The sequence below is a fragment of the Marmota flaviventris genome, chromosome X, assembly GCF_047511675.1.
Source record: "Marmota flaviventris isolate mMarFla1 chromosome X, mMarFla1.hap1, whole genome shotgun sequence".
NCBI lineage: Eukaryota > Metazoa > Chordata > Mammalia > Rodentia > Sciuridae > Marmota > Marmota flaviventris.
This window is the reverse complement of record NC_092518.1, coordinates 37433702-37457665: the sequence shown is the minus strand read 5'-3', so window position 1 is coordinate 37457665 and position 23964 is coordinate 37433702. Positions and strand designations below refer to the sequence as shown.

Genomic DNA, 23964 nt, shown 5'->3' with positions numbered 1-23964 from the left:
CACATACTACTACCACCAATATACTGCGGAAACAACTCTACAGGTCATATTACTAAGCTTCTATTTCAATATCTGGCTTCTTATTAGTCTCCATCATAATATGAAGTACATCATAAAATATATAGCAACTTTTCCTGTAAGATAATTTTATGAATTTCAATTAACTACTTCAGATTTTACATTTTTGGGAAGGAAGTACTTATACAGTAGATATATTCTTTTTAAAAAAATGTATAATATATATTAGTTGTAGATGGACACAGTGCTTTATTTTGTTTATTTATTTTTATGTGGTGCTGAGGATCAAACCCAGTGCCTCACTTGTGTGAGGCAAGCACTCTACCATTGAGCTACAACTCCAGCCCCAGTAGATATTCTTTTCCTTAGGAACTGAGAAATAACTTTCACTTTGTGTTTTGTGCTGAAGTATATGATAAAGTATATTTTTGAAATTGTTTTATTGGTTTGAATTTAATTTTATGCTAGACCAAGTGTCAGCAAATTATAGCCCATGGCCCCTGCTCCTTGTTCTTATAAGTAAAACTTTCATTAGAACACAGCCATGCCCATTCATTTACAGATTATCTCTGCTTTTGCATTATGATACAGTTATGACAGAGACCATATAACGAGTAAAGCCTAAAATATTTATTCTCTGGCCCTTTATGGAAAAAAATTTACAAACCTCTGATCTAAATTAAACCTTAGTCCTGTACCACCACCACCCCCACAGCCCGCTGCCTGCCTCCCTTAAAAAATGAACTAGTCTTCGAAAGTCTAGAACAGACTGCCAATAGCAGCCTAATTGCAAGGTGACAAGGATTGGCTTACTGTTTGTAATAAAGCTAAGTAGACACAGTGCAGATAAAAGTTGTCAATAAAGCGAAAAACAAAAAAACAGTTACAAACACAATCCTAGCCCTATTTTACTCAAGTCTTGCCATGATAAAATTGGAGAAAAATTTCTAACCACAAGAGAGCAATTTCAAATAATCAACACCAATAAACCCCACAAACTTACAAAAAGAAGTAAGAATTGTTTCAATTATATATTAAAAAGAATTGTTATTTCAAGACAGGTACTACTTAACATCATAAAATAAACTACCGACACAATGTCAGAAGAAACAACCCTTATGTGAAACAAAATTACAGTGAAATGCTAAGGCAGCAAATGCTTTTTTTTTTTTAAAGTATTTTTTAGTTGTCCGTGAACTTTATTTATTTGTATGTGGTGCTGAGAATCTAACCCAGTGCCTCACACATGCTAGGCAAGCGCTCTACCACTGAGCCACAACCCCAGCCCAGCAAATGCTCTTTCTCTAAATCAGTTATTAAATTTACCTAACCCTTTATACTAAACTTGATATTTTTATTATCCCCAAGCCCAAGCTTTTTGGACATCATCTGCCTATTCTAATTATCATTTTCCCAAGACACCGCTCCATTTAGACAGGAAAGAAAACCTTATCCTAAAAATAGTCAATCCCTACTCAGAAATAATGAACAAGGTTCACTGTACTGTAGCTTCAATAATACACAATGATCTCAAAATTTAAGAAATTAAAATCTGTTGCACACTGGAGATTTCCCATATAATATTACTGTTTTTCTCTGCTACTATCAGACTGCTGGTTCATAAAAGAAATAATGGGTCAAGTTAGTTATTAGTACATTTGAAACCTACAAGGTAAATACCGAGGACTGTGAGAGATAATTCTCTCATGCCTGTATATAAAGAAATTTTGGATCTTTTTTTCCTAACTATTGACTTACTTCTGACTAAATCCAGGTAGTCACAGCCAAGATTCTTAAGCCAAAGTAAGAAATGACAGATTTAATATGTAGAAAATATATATAATTAGTTTTCAAATTATTCTCATATTGTAAACATTTTTGGCGAGTTTTCCCCCTTTATCTAATTGCAGTGGGGGCAAAATTCTGACCATTATGTGTACAATTTATGCTTTTAATTTTTATTCCATAATAATTTTCCAATGTTATTACTTAATGGAAATATCAGGTGCTTACATAATAAGTGCTTTTCTAGGAAAAAAAATAAAGTTTAGCTACAGAAATAATTAAACCGATAAAATTTTTTTTCAAAATATTCTTTAACACAGACACAAATAAATGAAGGCTATTTCTAGGATCATAAGAAAGGGAACAATTCTCATTGTGCACATTCTTTCATTAGGTAAAACAATCTGAAGCAGTTAATTAAATTCTGTAAAATTTCTTTATAGGAAAAGTTGCTGGTTTTAATAAGAACTCATATCATGATGTTAAGGCAAAGATTAGTATGTTTAAGCTTCAGTTATTACAAAGTTCCTTCTACCTTCTTAAACCATTTATAATAAAACAGTGTTTCCCTTGGAATACACACCTTTCAAATGAACAAGTATTTATGCATCAGTTTAAAATTAAAATAATAACTCAATCTTTATATCCTCTAAATTCATGACTGTTACTATTGCATGGAGTGGCTTCATGGCATTTTAAATATTTCCAATAGTATCAAATAATAGGTCTTGAAACAAATCATTTAAAATGAACTTTCTGTTGAACAATAAGTAAAAACTAGCTATATATCCACTAGGATCCAATTTGGTAAGTTGTCCTTTACAATTACTGTTTTCTAATAATCATATTTAAAGAAAATTTAGCTTAGAAACCTACTTTTCACAGAAGTCATTCAGAACACCCCAGTATCCTTCAGGAACAACAAACCATTCACAGTCACCTGGGCCAATGTTTATGTTAACCGAACAGAAGTTGTTATTTTCTTGATGCCCTAAAATGGGAAAATAAAAAATCAGCACACTATAAATTCTATGGAAAATTTGTCTTTAGAAATGAAATATTAGAAATGTTTGACAGATAATGTTCTAGAGATATTTAATTCTTTATGGTATAGCACTTTTGAGTCAAGTCTGACTTCAGAACTGAATCTGGTCAACTCCTAACTCATTCAGTAATATGGAAGGCAGTACAGTACAAATTGAAGTTACCAGCTTAGGCTCTGGAGTCAGGCTCCTTGGTTTAGTAATTACATGAACTTGGGCAAGATGTTAAGCCTTTCTAACTAAGTTTCCTTTTATGTAAGAGTATATAATAACAATTACTATAAAATCACTGAGTTGTTTTGAAGATCAATGAAATAACAATTGCTTAGAATAGTGCCTAAATTAAAGTAAGCAATAAATACTAGCTATTATATATATTTATATCATTTTTTCCTTGTGAACTAATCCCCATTTCTTTTTTTTATATGACAGCGCAATGCATTACAATTCTTATTACACATATAGAGCACAATTTTTCATATCTCTGGTTGTATACATAGTATATTCACACCAATTCATGTACTTTGGATAATAATGATCATCACATTCCACCATCATTAATAACCCCATGCCCCCTCCCTTCCCCTCCAACTCCTCTGCGCTATCTAGAGTTCGGCTATTCCTCCCATGCTCCCGCTCCCTATCCCACTATGAATCAGCCTCCTTGTGTCAAAGAAAACACTCGGCATTTCGTTTTTTGTAATCCCCATTTCTTATGAGCAGTATTAGGACATTAGAAAAGGAACAAGAAGCCTGGTTTTCAAAATGTAGCTGCTCCAAGGATTGACATCCGTAAAAATAGCAAAGTGGGGACTCTGCATATCTGTCCCTCTCCAGAAACACCAAAATTCCAATGAAAATTGTTAAAACAACTTTGCCAGAACTTGGTAAGATAGTCAGATTAACATAAACCAATAAAATGCTTGAACAGGAGGAAAGGTTACTTAAACCTGGTAGATATTCTTTTGTGGCACTTTAACTTAATCTGGCCCCACCCCCATCACTAGTAGAGTGGTGTACTTAAAGACAAAGTCTGAGTTCCTGGTGTCAGAGTCCATGGTTCTAGAAGAAGTAGAGTGGATTTTGTTCCCAAGAAATTATATATGTCCATTTTGACTGGACTGGGGTTTCCCCAAAGGACTAACTTAAAGGAGATTCTAGGTGTTTTGCATACCTCAGAATTCTAACAGGGAAAGCAGTTCAATGTTTCTCAGTACTTACAGCTGTCACCTACTACTACTAGGTAGGTGGTTCAAAGTGCCAATGGCATGGACACTAATAAAATGTAGCTCTAATTAAAATTATAAATGTTGGGGCCCCACTATCTAAACAAAATCTTAGGATAGAGCCTGAGAGCATTTCTCTGATTTAGAACATACATGTCTGATTGTTAAATCCATTAAAACAGGTACCACTTATATTTATCTATGTAAATCTAGGTGTGTGTGGGGGGGTGAGGATGGAGGTGGAGGGTGTTGAGAGGGAGTATATACCCCCCATTAACAAAATACTCAAAATAATGCTTTCTAAATTGAACTGAACAAATTATACAAAATTTCCTTTAAGACTGCATTGTCTGATTACTACTTGAAATATAAGTTGAAATGGTGCAGTAATTCCATAGTACACACTACATTTGAAAGACTTGGTATGTGAAAAATCTCTGTAATTTTATATTGGTTACATGTTGAAATATTTTGGCTATAACAAGTCAAAATAAATTTCACCTTTTTTTTTAACCTTAACATAACTACCAAAAAATTTTAAATTATGTGTGACTTGTATTATATTTTTACTGGAAACTACTATACTAAAGGAATTCTTCAGATAATTATTAATTGTTTAATATTAGACAGGATAATTTTGGAGAATTAACCAAACAAACAAAAACCCAAGAACAGTCTTGGGTTTTTTTTTTTTTTTTTTTTTTTTACAAAGAAGTACTCTTTTCCATTATATTTGTAATGAAAAAGGGATTCTTTTTGACTGGAGGATAATGTTATTTGCCCCAAACAATTTAAATTGGATGGGAGAAGTTTTCAACTGAAATGAACCTTAATAATTAAGAACCAATGTGATAACAAATATGTAAGAAAACTTAACTATTGAGTTCAAATGGTTTGCCCAGTACTTATACTAGTGTGTAATGACACAGTGTGGAGCAGAACATAGTTCTTTCACTATTTATTCCAGAATTCTTTCTTCTTCAACTATGGATAAAACATCATAGAACTGAGCTTTAAATGGACTCAGAATAAAAACTACAACCAATGGTTCTAATTTTGGCTGTATACTAAAAACCTCTGGGGAACATATTTCTGTTTATTTAATAATACTTGCGTCTCAATCCCCAGAGATCAATTATATATCTTTACAAAGCTTATCAGGAGATTCAAATGAGCAGCCAGGACTGAGAATCACTGACCTGTGTTAACCAGAAGTATCACAACCCTATTGTGAAATGATTCTTAAACTCTTATTCATTAAGAAGGTGACAAGAAGTCTGCTTTTTAAACCATGTCTGCTTCAAGTAGAAAACTGAAGCACTGAGAGAAACATGCAGCTTGTATACACTGACATAGCTGACTAGTTATTATCAGTTATCTCTAACTGATAATAACCAGATTAATAACTAGCGTTATTGCCAGGGTTGCAGCAACCATTAAATATTTCAAACATCACTTTGTGAAATTTCATGTCAATTCACGGAGGTACAAAGAAGAGACACATTAGCGTTGGACAGAAATTTGAAGGCTAAAAACAAGGTAATTTATTTGACAAAGAGAAAGACCCAGAGAAGGGATGTGACTTGCCAAAAGCAACAAGTCTAGTTAGTGGCAAAGTCCAGACAATCCAATAAGAGGACTGAAACCTCCACTTTCTTTTTAAAATTAAATACAATGGAATAATTTAGAAAATGTACTGTTCAATGAAATGGTTCTGTATACATACATATGTACTAGGTCATGACAGAAAACATATATTTCTTATGATTGTGGTTTTAAAAAAGTTCAGAAAAACACTGTACTGTAATTCTCTGCAACAGATGGAATCAACAACAGAGTCTTTAGGCCACAGAGGTTTATTTTCCCAGTGGTGCTCCAATGCCCCTTTAAAAGTCAAATCATTATTATTGAGCTATTACACACACACACACACACACACACACACACACACACACACACAGAGTTATTTATTTATTTATTTTGGTGCTGAGGATTGAACCCAGGGGTGTCTAACCACTGAACTACATCCCCAGCCCTTTTTAAATATTTTATTTAAAGACAGGGTCTCACTGAGTTGCTAAGTGCCTCCATAAGTTGCTGAGGCTGGCTTTGAATTTGCAGTCCTCCTACCTAGGCATCCCAAGATTCTGGGATTAAAGGCGAGGGCCACAGCGCTCTCTTAGCTATTATATTTTAAAAGGTATTCCAAGAAGAAATGATAATCTAAGCCCCATTAAAGAGTCTAATCTTATAATAAGAAAAATCCTTTCAGTTTTATTCATTTTAAATGGAAAGATACTGGTTCTCTATGCATATTTCATATTTTATTTATTATGCTTTTCAATGATATGTTACTTCATAAAAATTACCTGGTGTTCTGCTTCCTGGAACTTTCATGTACAACTGAACTGTGTTCATGCCCAGTATGGTATGACCAACGTGGCTTAAAAGATTTCCTGCTGATACAACACGCACAAAAGCAGGAAGTTTAGTCAGCTCATGTAGCTGCAACTTCCACCTGCAATAAAATAGATCAAGAGTTATAATTAAATATGTAAGTATTTTACTTTTGCATAGAAAATGCTTAAATTTTTAAATTTTTTTCAAAGAGAAATTCCTATGAAAAGAAGCATAAAAACTATGGACCAAGTAAATGAGTGAAAAGAAATTCATTTTCTATTTTTTATAGTTGTGTTGTAGAATCTTATTTCATTAATACGTATTTTTATAATTCTTTTTTTAAAATTATTTTTATTTTTTTACATGGTGCTGAGAATCAAACCCAGTACCTCACGTGTTCCAGGCAAGTGCTCTAACACTGAGCCACAACCCCAGCTCCATAATTCTATTTCATAAAATTAATAAATGTGATTTTATAATTCTGTAATTAGCATCAAGTCAGGGTCTTATTGTAAAAACTGTACCAGGGTTTTAAGTAAAAAAATAATAATAAAGTCTAGCAAAAAAAAAATCATTTTTTACCTTATTCTCTCATATAACAACTTTAAAAAACTGACAAGGAATGAAATACAAAAGGAAGCTGCAGGGCTGGGGATGTGACTCAAGCGGTAGCGCGCTTGCCTGGCATGTGCAGGGCACTGGGTTCGATCCTTAGCACCACATAAAAATAAAGATGCTCTGTCCACCGAAAACTAAAAAATAAATATTAAAAAAAAAAAAAAATTCTCTCTTAAAAAAAAAGGAAGCTACAGACTATCTTTATCTTTAGAAGGCTACTTCTTTGCATCAGTTCAGAGAAATATTACCATGAGGACTTACTTTTTGTCATCAGACAGGTCAATGTTGGTCCCGAACTTTATGGTCTTAAAGGGTCCTTTTCTCCTCCTCCCAGAACTTAAGAAGAGAGAGACAATATTAAAAACATGCCTTGTAAAATAAATATGAGGTGAACATTAAAAATGACTTACTTATCTGAAGATGTAGATTCACTATCTGAGTGGTCTTTATGGTGACTTCTTTTCTCATTTTCTTCCTATAAGAAGAAAAGTATTCTACCTTAGTATTCCACAACTGGCTATCATTTTCATCATTCAACTAAAAAAACTTCACATCTGGATTGAATGGTATTATCTATGTTTTGAAACTAAGTTTCTATAGGCATCTTACACATAAAATTTCTTCAAAGAAATAAGATAATAATTTAAAGAGAGACCCAAGAAAATTCAAATCTACTTGGCATGGTATCCAACTTCTTCCAGCAGCTACAAAGTTACATTACAGATTCTCATATTTGCTCCATTTTCAAGAGGAGAGAAAACTTAAGTGGAGAGGCCTGATAAGTCTCAACCTTGATGATAAATGTTCTAAGCTCCCACAGACATGTGCACAAGTACATAGCCATATATGCATAAGAACAGAGGGTAAGATGGTTTCTACTCTTGATTATGGACAAATGGAAGAAGTTGTTCCTGGGTTAAATCTTTATTACACAATGGATTATACATAAATGACAAAACATTTACAAAATCAGTATGGAAATTAAGTGCTGAAAAATATAGCACTTCTCAATGCAAATATACTTTCATTTATAATTCTTGTGTCACAAATGTGGTATCTTTTAAACACTGTTCCATGATCTATGAGTTAGTAATGCTTACTAACACTGTGTCTTCCTTCCCTTTAAATGTATAATTTCTGAACATTTGTAAAATTTTCATATATTCTACTCCATGCCTCAAAGCAAATAAAGACCATCCTTCCTTTGGTTATAGGTCTTTTCCCATTTAAATATTCTGCCTCTTATTATCTTTGCTTTTTTAACTCTTTGTCCAAATCTTCCTTGGATATTCTTTGAACAATGCTTAATTTTTTGGTCTATCCTGACCAAAATATTACTAAGTAGTTGAAGCATCTTAACAATGTTCACTATGGAGATGGATATGGACAATGCATTCAGTGTAACTCATGGAAGTTGCAGAACAGATTTTTACTAGATGAATTTGTTTTTCCCCCCCTTTTGGTAGCATATAGGGAACAGCAGTGGGAAAGGAACACAAACACATAATTTATAGGCAAAATGCTGCCTTGACTGAAAAATGTGAACTCAGGGTACAATTCTTAATAGACAAACAAATTTAATGAATTACATATTAAACACTTTCAGTCACATATTAAGCATCAGCTATAGGACATGTGAAGAAGAAACAACTTAGCACAGACAAGTATTTCAGTTAATATCTTTAATAAACTCATTTCTGTGGGTGTTTTATGTTTACTTTGTGGGAGAATTCACAAAGTTCTCCTTATACTACTAGAGGATTTTAAAAATGCTTTAGTGCTAGAAGTTTTATATAGGTCTTTTAATAATAATTCTATTTATTTTTCAAATTTTATAATTCTCCATATCTTTTGAAATAATTCCTCTAAATTTCTACCTCACCTTTAGCTTTCTCTTATGGACTAAGATTGGTAGCCAAACTACTAAGCTTGAGAGTTGTCTATCAGATAATATTAGTAAGGCAGAAAAAAAAAATGATGAGATATAAGACTAGGAATTTTGCAAGCATAAAGCATACTTAGTATGAGCCTTGCTTTATTTACTTGATAAATTACTGGTTCTCAACCAGGGACAATTTTGCCCTCTAGGAGTATGTGGTATGTCTGGAGATACTTTAGAGTCCAAGAATACTACTAGATATCCTACAACACAAAGAACAACCCCCAAAACAAAGAATTATACTGCTCTAAATAGAAATATCCCAGAAATGAAGGATCTTTTTGGCTAGACAGTCATTCTATTTCTCCTCAATGATATTTACTACACTTTGCCCATAGGATTGATTAGACTTAACTAAGAGCAAACTGCATAGAAATTACAAGGTATTTTATATAATACAAAATAATGAAATGCTTATAAAAATAATGTGTCCTTTCAAAACTCCAAAATAAAATAAGTTTTAAAAGTCTAAAATAATCTTCAGGAAGAAAATACTTACTCTCAATGATTCTTGGAATGAAGAAGCTTGGTATTGTGCATATTTAGCAATCGTAGTATGAGATCTATTACTTTCACAATGCCAGATTTTCTTTGTTCCAGTGGGATCCCAGTTTTCATCTGCTGGTTGCAACAACTGTGTCCTCACTTCTACCATATGTTCATTGTTAGCTTCCACCAAAGTTTTAGTAGAGAAAAGTCCCAGGTCTTTATAAACAAATAAAAATAATTAGTAAATAAAATCTATATTTAGAATAATGTTTTAAAGTTGCACCTCCTTTTTTAAGAAAAAGATAAATTATAGTACAGCACCTGGTTCCCCTAAAAACTAACTAGGCTCTATATATACTCTAAGCTAGGTATCAAGTTTGCAGAATCATACAGTGAAGCCCTAGTCTTAACTGTCATGCCATCCCAACAGACAAGTGTCCAAAGATCAAAGTTTCACTTATATAATTTCTGCTGATGGGAAATACTTACGGGCTATAGTACATATCAGTAACATTAAACCTCACCCACTTTTTATATTCAAAATTTCTTCTATGAGTTAACCTAAGTCACAATTATATAATTAAACCAAAATAAAAGCTAATTTAAAAACTACCACAAAATTACCAGTAACCAATATCACTATCACAAATTCAAATAATGAATGAAAAATGTGATAGATTTTTTTCCATTTCTCTGAGAGAAGCAAATGTTAAAATGAAAATATTTTTAAAAATGGAAAAATAAAACAAAAGTTATCTACCAGTGTTTTAGAAGATAAAAGTAAAAAATAAATCATACAAACATTTTTCTTTTTTATTTAAAGCTTACCTAACTTAAGAGCTCCAGCAAGGCCACGTATTACTGTAACAGGGTTGTTTGGATTTGTACAAAATTGATGTAATGGAGGAAAGAAAGCATCACGTTTATTTTCCAACTGCAAAATTAAAACACGTGGTTAGATCTCAGGAAAACAGCTTTTATTTAAATGATATGTCCCAAATTCATACTCGTTATTTAATGAGATTAAAATAATGTATCATATGTGTTGATATTTCTATTTTACAGGATTTTATCATTATGTCTCTTGATTCTAGTTTTAATTAGATAGTAACCACATACATTTCTCATTTGCTATATCTTGAAAGAAATATGTGGGAGAAATAAAACATAAACATCAAAATCAAGGTGTGTTAAGTATTATTCAGTCTTAAAAAGGATCACATGTTATGAATAAACCCAGAGGACATTATGCTAAGTGAAATAAGCCAGTCATAAAAAGACTAATATTCTATGATTCCACTTACATGAGGCATATAAAGTGGTCAAATTCATAGAAGCACAAAGTGAAATAGAGGTTGACAGGGACTGAGAAGAGTGGGGAAAAGAGGTTTTGTTTAATGAGTAGATTTTCAGTTCAGCAAGATGTAAATGTGCCAGAAATGGATTGCACAATGATGTGAACATGCTTAATCTGAATAACTGTACATCCAGAAATGGTAAATTTCATGCTATGTGCTTTAAAAAAAAAAATCAAAAGAAAGTAGGGGAATAAAGAAAATCAAAATATTTTAAAAATATATTCTCAAAGTGAAGTAGGCTAAAGAAGACCCATAAGATAGATTTCAATTGTGCATTTTTCCCCTTGGACCTCAGTTAAAAACGTTTTATTACACATCCATCCCACTACTTCCCTTTAGAAAAAAGGGATTAATAACTACTCATTGGAGGAAAGATTACTACTAACTGGCCTCCACAGAGCAAAAGGGCCAAATTTCTAAAACTCAAGTATCATTTATATATGCAAGTTAATTCTAAGTACATTATCCTAACTTTATATGTACTTTAAAAATGTTTTTCATTTGAGGTTGAAGTTTGAAGATGGAAGGAAATGCAACAGCAGGATCTATTTAGAAACAAACATAAAAGAGGAATTGCTTAGATTTCAACTCTAATAATCTTCCTGTATTATTTACCCAGATTTCTATAAAGTAAACCTAATATCCAGTTTTTAAAAATATTTTTAGTTGTAGATGGACACAATACCTTTGTTTATTTAGTTTTTTATGTGGTGCTGGGGGTCAAACCCAGTGCCTCACGCATGCTAGGCAAACGATCTACCACTGAGCCACAACCCCAGGCCTAATATCCAGTTTTAAACATTTCAAATAACCTACTAAGCTTTTTAGTAGGTTAGTATATACATCTATTATCACATATTTGGTTATCAAAACACTTTTTTTTGCAGTAGATAATATCCTTTTTCTTTTGGTAGATGTATAAAACAAAATGAACATTAAGGTCCACACAACTAGTAGAATGCAGATATAAAACCCAATTTACTCAAAAAAAGTCCATACATTTAGCTAGCTTTTGCCTAATATAGCTCAAAAATCAAAGCAGTAAAAATATTTTTCACATTCTAATACAATGATAGTTAATAGCTAAGAAGGCATTTATAAAATGTTATTGCAAAAGCCTTTTCAATACATCTCCCCCTTGCCTGGATATTCACACTGTTACCAATAATTCTAACACTTTCTAAAGGGCATCCATGTTGACTTAAACAAAGATTTTATGAAAAACAGGTAGGTGCAAATACTGGTTTGATTGATTGATTTCTAGTCAGTTAATTCAGACTTACATAAATACTAGGTGTAGGTGGATTCAACTTGTCCTTTGGCAAGGGAGGGTATGGTGAAGATGGTGGTCTTGGAGGAGGACATTTATCCAACAAAATGCTACTATTAGACAGGCCATTTTTACCTAGATTCCTTTAAAAAAAAAAAGAAGGGGGAATAAATCAGCTATATGTTTACTTAGAAAACAAACCAAAAAAAAAATCCTGAATTGTCCTAATTAAATGACTAGGTATTTATACAAATCTATAGAACTTCGATCCATCAGGAAAAAACTAAGAATGAGTATTAATTTCAGCAAATACTTATCTTGATTCCTATATCTTTCACTGAAGAAAAACAAAAGCATAATACATGGATTACTGATGACATTCTTTATTTTGCTTGTAATTTTCCAATGTATTTTCTTCACCTAAAGAACAAATATGGGTTCCAATTTCCTTCTACTATAAGATACTTTTCCATCAAATGTTGAAATGTTAACCTGACCAATAAATGTCTAGATAATAATAAAATATGTCTCTCTTCCTGTCTCATCTTAGCAATTGTAACCAGAATATCTTTGTGATAACTCTCAGAGTTTTTTTCCTTTCTTTTCTCAAATTTAAAAAAGATTTGTTTTACAACTTCTTAGCTAATAAAATTCAGCAAGACTTCCATCTATTAAACTTTACATCAAATTATATTAATTTTTTAAACAATGTGTATAGTTGCTATTCATTCTAAGATGCTGCATTTCATCATTACTTATTAGTATTTAGGGTTTCTTTTCCCTTAATAAATGTATCATACTTACTAGAATTATAAATTCTTAAGATATGATAGAATTATCCCCAATCTGTAATTCTTTTCATGTAAGAAAAAAATGAAGATATTCCTAATTTCTTAAAATTTCTACCCAATTTAGAAAATCAGTAAGAAATAATCTTGAGTTTTCTAATCATTTTAGAATGATTATCAAATTATCACCTCATCAAATTATCACAAGTTCAAAACCAGTCAATGCATTAAAATATCAAGTACTTTTAACATATTACAATTTCAATAAGACTGAAAATTAAAATTAATATGGGAAGTCAAAAATTCAGTAACTTTATTTCCTAAAGAAGGACTTAGCTACTTTTTGTTTCAAATTATAGAAACATACTTGTTGGAACAAAATTAAACTTCCTTATTTTACTATGTTTTTGATACCTTGAAGAAATCTTATGAATCATCTGTTCTAGTTGGCACTAATGTAAAATAAGTCTTGAAATTCCACTGCTATAAATGGTTGAGTTATCCTAAATCACACCATAGGTGTCTGTCTTAATTTTTTCAACTATAACTGGAAGTAAAACCAAAATGTTCATGACACATCACAAAGGAATAAATCAAGTTTAAAATAATTGACTTAAGTACAGTATGTGAAATTGTTATTAAAGTACAATTTTTAGCTTGTCTAACAATTAATTTAAAGATTGAACAAATAGTCTACCCAATGCCAATTTTCAACATCTCTCCACAAAAGAGTAAGTATTCTGTACATTTAAAGATAAAGATATAGGATTTTTCCAAGTTTTAAAATTAAGGTATAAAATTGGTATAATATATAAACACCATTAAGTTTTTGCTTTTATCAAGTAGAAAATTCTTGGCAGAGACTGATAAAGAAACAATTCAAGTATTATCATTAATAAGTGTTAGATAAAACATTCACTTACAATATCTACATAAATAATAATTAGCTTTCATGCTGAATTGTACCTCTGCCACTCTTTAACTCCTGAACAACAAAATGTTTCAGAATACATAAAATTTGTTTTTCAAAAAAGGAGATGGATGTAGTACTATTTGTATCGATCAATATTTTTAAAAATGGAAAGATATGAACCATGTACTAAAAGCCAACTGTACCATAAAACAGCATCACACACTAATTAAATGTGGCACCAAAATTTAAGTTTCTACAACATTCTGGACATTTATGAGACTAGAAAATGGGGTTTGGCAGCTTAGTAGAATTGCCTATTTCTATCATTTCTACGGTTCTGTGACAGTGTTTTTTTTTTTTTTTTTTTTAAGAAAAATGGGAAAGAAAACAATGGAAAACGTTGCTGACTATATTTTAAAATAGAAAAGAAAAAAAGGAGGCATGATTAGGAATGCTGATAATGATTTAACCATTTGAATGTTGCAATTACAATTTAAACCATAAAAGAAGCAAAAGTAACTGCCTTTTCATGTGTAACACTGACCACTGCAACAATAAGACAAACTAAACCAGGTTAAAAAATAATCATTACTTTAGAAAGCTAAGTAGCCATGTAAAAATAAAAGGGTACTAAGATTAAATAATACAAACAATTCATATCCAGCAGTTTCTTTCTGTGTTTCAAATATTGACCACTTGCCTATTAAAATCAAGTCTGAAACAAAAAGAAGTTTCCCTGAAGGAAATTATGTATGAACATCTGTCTACATAGTGACTATAATCACTATATAGTGATTAAGTTTTCTACTTAAAATATGCTTTTCAATCCTAATGTAGAGGGCATTAGGATTAATAGGATAAATAACAGGAATAGACTATCTTCTGAACACTGTTTAGAATACCTCAAATCCAATAATGAAACTTTAATATAAAAATGCAAAGTAGAGAGAAAAGGAATTGAAGAAAGAAGCAGGTACTAGAAAGGATTTATATATTGTCCCACTTTAAATCTTTTTATTCCATTTTGAAACTGTTCCTAAGCCAAGCAGAATAGAAGAAATTAATGGTTGCCCAATTATTTGAAATAGTGACATAAATTTACTTTCAAATTTTTCCTCTACCAAATTATATGAAGCAAATGTCCATATTAGGCCTCAAAAATAAAATGGAAGATTATAATCTTTAATATATTAAGAAATGCAATTGACTAGGCACCGTAAGTATAAAACTTTATTAATGAAAACTACTACTATACAGTTTAAAACTTGGGGAACAGAACACAGTACCATGGAACTTTTTCTGACAGTATTCCTCCAGAAAACCCTTAGATTCCATACAGTCCATGATGTTAATTTTGGACCACTCAATTTCTCTCCATTTTCTAACAACTGTACTGAGTCTACAGAGAGCAGATAAAGAAGGAAGCCCCTGCTCCAGCAGAATGGAATCAACAGCAGTAGCTAAGAAAGTGGACAGAAGCCACAGCAGCTGAGTAGGAAGCAGGCAGAAAGCAATCAGATTGGCAGTGAGTCAAGGCACTGTGTCCCCAGAGAGCCAGGTATAACTCTTGATCTGAACACTCCTACTATTTTTAAAGGGGCCCACAGTTGAAGTGCATGAAAGTGTAACAGCTAAACAAAAGGACTAATATCAAAATCTCTAAAGTAAAAATTTCTAAAGAGTCAAATGTACTATATGCTTTGGAAGAATTTGATTTAGAGATCACCCAATGTGGCATTAAATACTGACATGTAAAAATACTGTAAGAAAGTTAAGATTAATGATAATGGTCATCATGTTGTAGGCTGCTGAGGAAAATGCTGCCAGCAATGTGGACCCAATAGACAAAATAATAAAATAAGAAAAAGATGTATTTCTCTACTTGCATCTACTAATTTTTCTATTATGCAGAAAAATTAAGGATTACAGCTAAATAGTTAATAATGAAAAGTAATACATAAAATACAGATCAGAAGATATTTTAAACATTCAAACTCTTTATATAGTATATTTATAGTAAAGTTCCAGTACTACAATTAAAGTGGTAGATTTAAATTAATTGAAACTTGTTTAAAATTAATTCTTCCCTTTACTCCATTGCCCCTACTCCATGCCTCTCAAAAGTAACTATATAAAAATGTAAATTTTAATTTTTATCTCGACCATTCATTAGTGACAAACATTTTATGGTGGACCCAGGATATCTTCTAATAAAACAATTTAATAGAAAGAATAACCACACTTTTAGATAAACAACAAATAAAACACATTAAGCACTAGTAGCTGCAGGAAGAGATTATACAAATGTTAAATGAGAACTGTTCTGAACTTTAAAAATGCAATATAAGCTATATTCACTAGTCAATGTAGACAACTAGAGCTAATGTTTATATTTTCTACTTATGGAATGCTCTGTTATTTTATTACAATCTATAGCTAAATAAAGGTTTTTCTAAAAACCTACTATATTGCTGCTAAAATTTAAAATTCAATGTTTTAGAAAATACTGCAGAAATATTTGTTTTTCCTAACTATGTTAACTTTCATCCAAGATTTAGTCATGTATAGAGAAAAACAACAATTAAAAAAATTAAATATGTGCCATGCATAATGAAAAGGTCATTACGAATCTATATGTTGCCAGATGTGGTGGCACTTGCCTGTAATCCCACTGGCTCTGGAGGCTGAGGCAGGAGGATCACAGGTTCAAAGCCAGCCTCAGCAACTTGGTGAGACTGTAAGCAACCTAGTAAAACCCGTCTCAAAATAAAAAAATAAAAATGGCTGGGGATGTGGGTCAGTGGTTAAGCACCCCTGGTATTAAAAAAAAAAAAAAAAAAAGAAGAAGAATCTATATGTCTTCCAAATACCAAAGAAAATGGTGCTGCCTGAACTTTTGATTCTTCTTCTTTTTTTTTTTTTTCGAAGAGACTCATCTCTTCCTAAGTTTCAGAGGCCCCCTCTTTACAAAACTAGCAGAATATAGTTGCCCCTTCCAGAATAACACTCTTTCATGTCTCTTCATTCCCCCGACCTCTTCCTCTTCTATCTGCTTTATAACTTCTTCTAGATTTAAATAAAACAGTCCAGTTTTCTTAACTGTAAGCTGAGATTATCCTTGATAATTGCTGAGGTTCATTCATAGCCTAACAGGCTACGATCAAAAGGTTTTGTTTACTAAGTTCAGACAATCCTCAGCTCTCTGCCTTAAACAAAAGGTTTGCCAGACCTTGTGTTTTGGTCAAATGTGATTTAACCCATTCCCATGTTTCAATCCCCAGAGCAGTCAATCACACTGAAGCAGACAACCCTAGTAACCAGTAGAGGGCAGTAACCGCACACTCAGACACACCCATTCAGATTAAGCCATTTACAGAAATCCTTTTCACATCTGATACATCAATAAATATGACCACAACATCCAAGCTTAACAAAGCGTCTATCAAACACTTACTTTAAATGAACTACTACACCATCTTTTTCTTACTTCCCTTATCTTAAAAGATCCAAATCACATTTCAGCATTACGATCAGGCTAGTAAGTAGTCAAACATTTTCACTTTGTGATGAACTTTCCCACACTAACCTGCATGCCTTCAGAACTTCTGCTGAGCTGGGGTATATGGACACAGACATTGATGGTATGATCTGAGGACTAGGTTTGTGGCTAACCAAAAGCAGATCTGTTTTCATGGGGCTCTGAGATTCTTCCATTCCTTCTCCATTAATTGTGTGTAGCCCACTGTGAGGGCTGTTAAGGCTGGTAACACTGTTTGTGGTTGTCTGCTCAGTGGATTTAGGAGAAGGTGTTGCTGTGGAAATGGCTGAAGACGGTGAAGAGGCAACAGAATTATCAGTCTTTGTATGAACAGCTGGGTGGATGTTATTGACTTTGTCACAGGTTCCAGTACCCACATTGTTATTGGCTTTTCCCATCAACAAGGCAGAGAGCTGAGGATTGTCTGAACTTAGTAAACCTGGTGACTTAGAATCTCCATGGCTAGGACTGCAAACAGCATCTGCCGTCACCTGATGGACATGATTAGGAAGTCCCTCGACACTGGCAGTGCTGTTAGATGTCTCTCCAGTGTGCCTGCTTGTTTCAGGCACCGTCAATGTGTTTCCTGAAGGCTTGCTCTCTTTGGTTAAGGTAATGCCTTGTTGTCCACCTGAGGTAGCAGTGTGAGAGGAGAGGTGATTGAGAGCAGCCCCCTGTGTTACTGAATTGCTAGGCAGGGTAGGATGTCCATTCTGATTCTGAATACCAGAGCCAGCTGCCTGGAGATGCTGGGAAGGCCCAGTGGAAGAGAGAGGTCGTTCACCATTAGGACCCGCCAAATGTGAACTCTGACCTTTGTGAAGCCCCTAAAAAGAAAGAAAAATCATTCAAATCTAATATTAAGCAAATTCGGAGGTCATATATGGAATTTAAAATATTAAAAAACAAAGCCACTAAGAATGAACATCTAATGGTATAAGATAATTTTACCCAATTCCTAAAGTTATCAAGGTGTTTCTTCATTTTTTTTGTGTGACAGAAGTTAGTTCACATGAAGCACTGAGAATTCTAAACTGTATGTTATAAAATATAAATTTTCATCTCTAATATTAGGCAGGGATTAAAGTATCATTAATAATTAAGGCTATAACCATAGATCAACATAAACCAACTCACCGGTATGTGATCTACTAACAGATTAATATAGAAAGGAATTCATTAAATCTTTAAAGTTACAATGAAAATACATCCTTCTTTAATTCAAATACCATTAAAGTACCTATATCCAATTAAGAGCAAAATTTTAAAATCTATGAAAAGATGTCAAGGAATAAGTTTTCCCAACTACTGGCCCACAATATATTAAAAACACTATATGTCTCCACAGAAGACATAGGAATAAACAACATTTTTCATCAACTTAATTCAAACACTTGGAAAATATACTGCTACTATGTAAGCAATCTGAGGGGGCAGTATACTACAGTTAGTAAAAGTTTCAAGTCCACAGGAAGGTCACTTACGACATTTAATGAAATGAAAACAAGATAAATGGAACTAAGATGTACAATGTTTACCTGAAAATTGCCCCTGCTGCCGCAGAGAAACTTCTTTAAGAAGAATATTTCATTTTATTTTACTGACAAAATAATTAAGTCGGAAAGCTTAATTTTTCAACAATACTATTAAACATTGGAATTGTGAAACAATAATTTAGTAGTTTTCAATTGTTATATTTCAGATCAAAACTAGTAGTAGTTCACAAGATTTATAAGATTATCATATATTAACTTATCTTATATTCCAACTAAATGGACACCAACCCCTCGAAAAAAATTTAAGACTTTTGTGTTTTGAGCTGAAAATTACATCAGTACCAAGATTAGTAGCATTTTGAAAGGTGAAATTTAACTTGTCAGTAATAAGCTATAAAAGAATAATAATTTAGCTGATGATATATTTATATGCAAAAGGCTGAATTTACATCTATTCTAGTTAAAATCAGCTAGCATGCCCCTAAAACAAGCTTCTTAAGCTAAAAATCTGAACTAATGATGTTTTATTCAAGAAGCTTATCTACCTAAAAACTAAAAACCTAGGAACATAAAAAGTTGATACACATTAGTGATCATGTAAAGGAGTGCAATTAGATGATTAAATATGTAACTAAAAATCCAACCATAATAATAGCTGAAAGATGAAATCTGTTAAGTTACATGGAAACTTTTCATAAAGTAAAAATATTGATTATAAGCATATCCATATTTAAAGCATTATCCAAGAAAGTCTGGGTAAGTGAGCCAAAATTTCATTTATCATCAAATATTTAACTCAGAGGCTAACCATTCAACAAATACATTGATTTAATATGCAGACATGTGGTAAACTTGCTTATTATACCTTCTCTATCTGCAAATCAAGACATTTTAAGCAATAAATTCAGAGTACTTGCTGAAGAATCACCTATGATTTACATAATTTTACTTTCATATCTTGTTAGTTACCAAAAGCAAATTCTGAATAAACTATTCAAAACTATTAATGCAAGTTAACAACAGATCTATATTTCTTCCTATCACCAAAAGATCAAATGTGTACATTATATCATATAGGTTTGTCAATGGTTTAGTTTTCATTATGACTTCAGAAAAATATCTGAGTAAGTTTAATTATGAGACAGTATATATAAAAAAATACTGTTTAACTGAGATCTATGCTTTTAATACCAGAAATAGAGGCTCTCCAGCTGTAGTGACATGCAGCAACCTCATTTGGGAAATGTGTGACCTGGAATCAGTTCAACAGTATTTTTAGACAACTTTCTCAATTTCATTACCTGAATTGTAACATTCCAACAGACACTAGACTTGAGAGGCCTGTAAAACAAAGGCTGGAGCTCCCTGCCACTCAGTATTCTCAGTCATTTATGAAGGCCTGCAACCTGAGGTTTCGGTTTTGGTTTGCTCTCCCCCCACCCCCCATTATGTTTTTAAAGGATGGCAAATTTCCAGCAACTATATGTAAAAATATAATAGAACCATATCTTGCAATCCTCACAATGGCTCCCATTTATTAACTACCAATTATACATTAGAACTTTTATAAGTATTTAAACAAAAATCTCATGTTATCCTCTTCCTTTAATGTTTAAAAACAATGAATTCCCAAAACCATATCCTCTGTCCACTGTAACAATTCTCTTTTCTTTCTTGTCAATTTCTTCCTCTCTACTAAATGCTTCCCATTAGTTTTCACTGCTTTCTCTCTCATTTTAAATTTAAAACAAAACAACTCTTGATCCTACCTACCCTTCAGCTATACTTCCTATTTATATAGCCTATATGACTCTGAGTATCTGTGCTGGAATTGTCTATATTTGATACTTCCATTTTTTTTACTCCCATTTCATTTTGAAGGCAAGCCTTCTTCCCCCAACAATCCAATGAAATTGCTCTTATACAAAGGTTGGCAGATCTTTTTTGTAAAGGATCAGATAGAAAATATTCAGGCTTTGCAGGTCATACATTTTCACACATTCTTCATTTTTTTTAAACAACCCTTTAAAAATGCAAAACCCATCTATTGCTCACTAGCTATTATTAATCAAAAAAAAAAACAGATTGTAGGGCAGATTTTGCCTATACTCTGCAGTTTCTCAAGCCCAGCAATGTCACCAAATATCCCAGATGATCAATACCCAGTTCACCTTACTTGATCTATAAGCACTCTTTAATGTACACTTTGATCATGACCTCCTCCTTGGCTCCAGATAATCACTACATTCTCCTAGATCTTCTACTACCTCACAGGTCAATCCTCTTTTGTTCCTCTTTGCTGGTACTTAAATTTCCTGGCATATTAGACTAGAATGCCCCAAGGTTCAATAATGAGTTTTCTTCTCAACCTGTTTTTACCCCCTGGTGATGATACCCGAGGTATCCTCTATTCATCCAGTTTGTCTAGCTAGCTGAGACTTCTTTTTCTTACACCCCACTCTATGAGCTAATCCTCTTGGATCTGCTTTCCTAATATACTCAGATGTTGATCACTATCTACTGCTACAGAAATGAACATCTTGCTTATGATAGATACCACTGTAAACTAACAATGGGTTTGGGGGAACTATATGATCTATTTTCTTCTTCTTTTGTATATATGTTAGAATACCTGTGTCTGGGGAAATTTTAGAGGAAAAGAAAATATATATGCATGTACTGAATCACAATATCGTAAGTAAACTGTAGTACTACAAAAATCCTCATAAAAACAGTTACCTCAAGTTTTACTACTTCTTCTCTTAAAATGTATAAAACCAAATAAAGATAATACTACTATATGGGAGGACAAAAAAGCAGCTGGTCTACTACCTGAGTGGAGTTAGATAGTTGGTTTTTCCACGGCTCCTCTGCGCTGCTGGTCAGGTTTGTGCGGTTATGAGGTAGAGTGAGTGCGTTTCGCTGCAGGTAAGGCACGTTTCCATTATTTCCACTTCCTGTTATGTGATTATTGCCTAACAAAATAGTGTCTGTACTTCCCAGCGTTCTTGATGTGCTACAGGGAACATGGCCTGCAGAAAAGGGTCCATTGGCCAAAGGCTGCCCAGGGCAGGCAGGACGAACTTCAGGCTGAGAGACGCTAGGCATTCTGGTCAGAGCAAGCTGCGGCTGCTGGCCAGAGACTGAGTTTGTAGGCAGTGATGAGTCAGCTGTTGGGCCATTAAGAATCCCAGTAGATCGTACCTGTGCAACTCCTGTTTGTCTCATCTGTCAAAACAAATGAAAAGTAGTAAATGCTATGTGTGTGGTCCAAGGGAAACAGAATCAGAATGTGAAGATGAATAATCAGGTAATCTCTGATTTAACCCTAATATTTTGCTAGGCTGAAAAATAGCAATGCTAAAAATAAGAAATTGTATTTATTCACATATAAGAAGCAGAAATGTTTCCTATCCTCACAACATGTATACTCAGAAAAATGAGAAATTATATCAAAGTGCATAAATACATTCTCCTTTTATGTATAACTAATTAAAATAAAAAAATTTTTTAAAAAGGCAAAAATGTTTCACTTTAAAGAAACATCCCATTAGTAATCACTAAAGAAAGCAGTTGAAAATTATGAAATCTACAATTTAGCATATTTCATTGCATAATCATCTCCACTGCATTAACATATTCACAAGTGTCTTAATCTTTCACCAAAGAGTTCAGTAATAAATTTTTTAAGTAACACTAGCACAAATTTAAAATGGTCACATCTCACATTTTTGCAAAAAGAAAAAAGGGAAGGGGCAAAAAAATTTGTGATGATTATGCCATGAAATATGAACTAGGTCCTTTCTATAACACAAAATAGAAGATCTCAAAATTTCATCATAAACAAGTACGCCAGATCTTCAAACTAAACATACCCTATAAAAATGGCATCTCAGTTTAGGATAGCTTATTAGGTGCTAAATAATTTAAGCCCTTAGGATACAGGTCAAATGTCATGTAAATAAATAATAAAACATGAAGTGTTCAAAATTAAATTTATTGCTGATTTTTTTCTAAAGTATAATTGCTATTACTAGTATTTTAAGAAGCAAATATCACTAAATTCTATGAAATATTGGTAGAATAGAATTGGGTATGAACATGCTCTAAAATAATATTACAGTTAATAAAAATACTCAAAATGCTAACAAATTTTAGGGAAAAAATGCTATACACACTTGGGATTGTTGCATTAAGACAAACTGACTTTCCAACTGTTCCAGCATCAGTTTCTGTGCTGGATTTAAGTTATTTCTATTTGCGCGGAGCTGTTCCAAGTGCTAGAAGAAGAAAAAAGGAGAATACAGTCAAAGACATATTTAAGAAACAAGTTAAGTGTTCTAAGCAACCTTTCTCTGAAATAACTGAATAATCTCAGAGCCACTATCTGGACAAAGACACTGATTTCTGACCAACAATCATCAACGCCAAGATAAAGTCCTTTAAAAAGCTTGAAAAACCTAAGAACTAAGAATTCATATAAACAAAGCTTACTATAATGTGATCTTTCAGAGAAATGGACATGAAATTTTACTGATTGATACAATATTTTTCAGCACATGTATAGAAAATTCCTAAAGCTTAAAAATATATTATGACAATAATGCATCTTGAAGCAGCTCTGTAATCCCAGCAGCTTGGAACAGCTAAAGTTTGAAGACAAGCTGAATGTGCAAAGTTAGTTATTTGCTTAAAGAACAAGTGTGGCATCTATAGAAAGAAATATGATGCAACCATAGAACAAAGAAGCACTTTACATACTGACATGAGAAGTCTGTAAAATGCATTGTTAAATAGCATACAGTAGACCCCCTTCATCTACATGGAATATCTTCTTAGACCCCAATGGAAACCTAAAACTGTCGATTACCAAACCTGCAATTTAATGCCTTTTCTATCCTAAAAAAAACTACACATTGTGGATATGACTTCTGCAATTTGAGGTATAACGACAAAATGACCAATTTCTTTTTCCTTCTTCACAATTTCATGGGTAAGAGATTTATTCTTACCTTAGATCTTAGCAACCTCAACATATATTTTTTTTTCCTTTTCTTATTAAATAAAGAACTTTCATCTTTTC

At 32.6% G+C, this 23964-nt stretch overlaps 1 protein-coding gene across 9 annotated transcripts in view; it reads right to left on the bottom strand.

Moving 5' to 3' along the window:
- The window catches only part of Kdm6a (lysine demethylase 6A), a 223155-nt gene that overhangs the window by 19801 nt on the left and 179390 nt on the right, over positions 1-23964 (bottom strand). For all 9 annotated transcript variants that reach the window (XM_027927328.2, XM_071606603.1, XM_027927323.3 and 6 more), the window contains 10 exons: positions 23060-23161; positions 21714-22109; positions 17434-18212; positions 12160-12289; positions 10347-10452; positions 9529-9734; positions 7501-7565; positions 7352-7426; positions 6442-6590; positions 2680-2794 (listed from right to left, as the gene is read on the bottom strand). In XM_027927328.2, the coding sequence (XP_027783129.1) occupies positions 2680-2794; positions 6442-6590; positions 7352-7426; positions 7501-7565; positions 9529-9734; positions 10347-10452; positions 12160-12289; positions 17434-18212; positions 21714-22109; positions 23060-23161 (2123 nt within the window). The remainder of the gene's footprint in view (positions 1-2679; positions 2795-6441; positions 6591-7351; positions 7427-7500; positions 7566-9528; positions 9735-10346; positions 10453-12159; positions 12290-17433; positions 18213-21713; positions 22110-23059; positions 23162-23964) is intronic.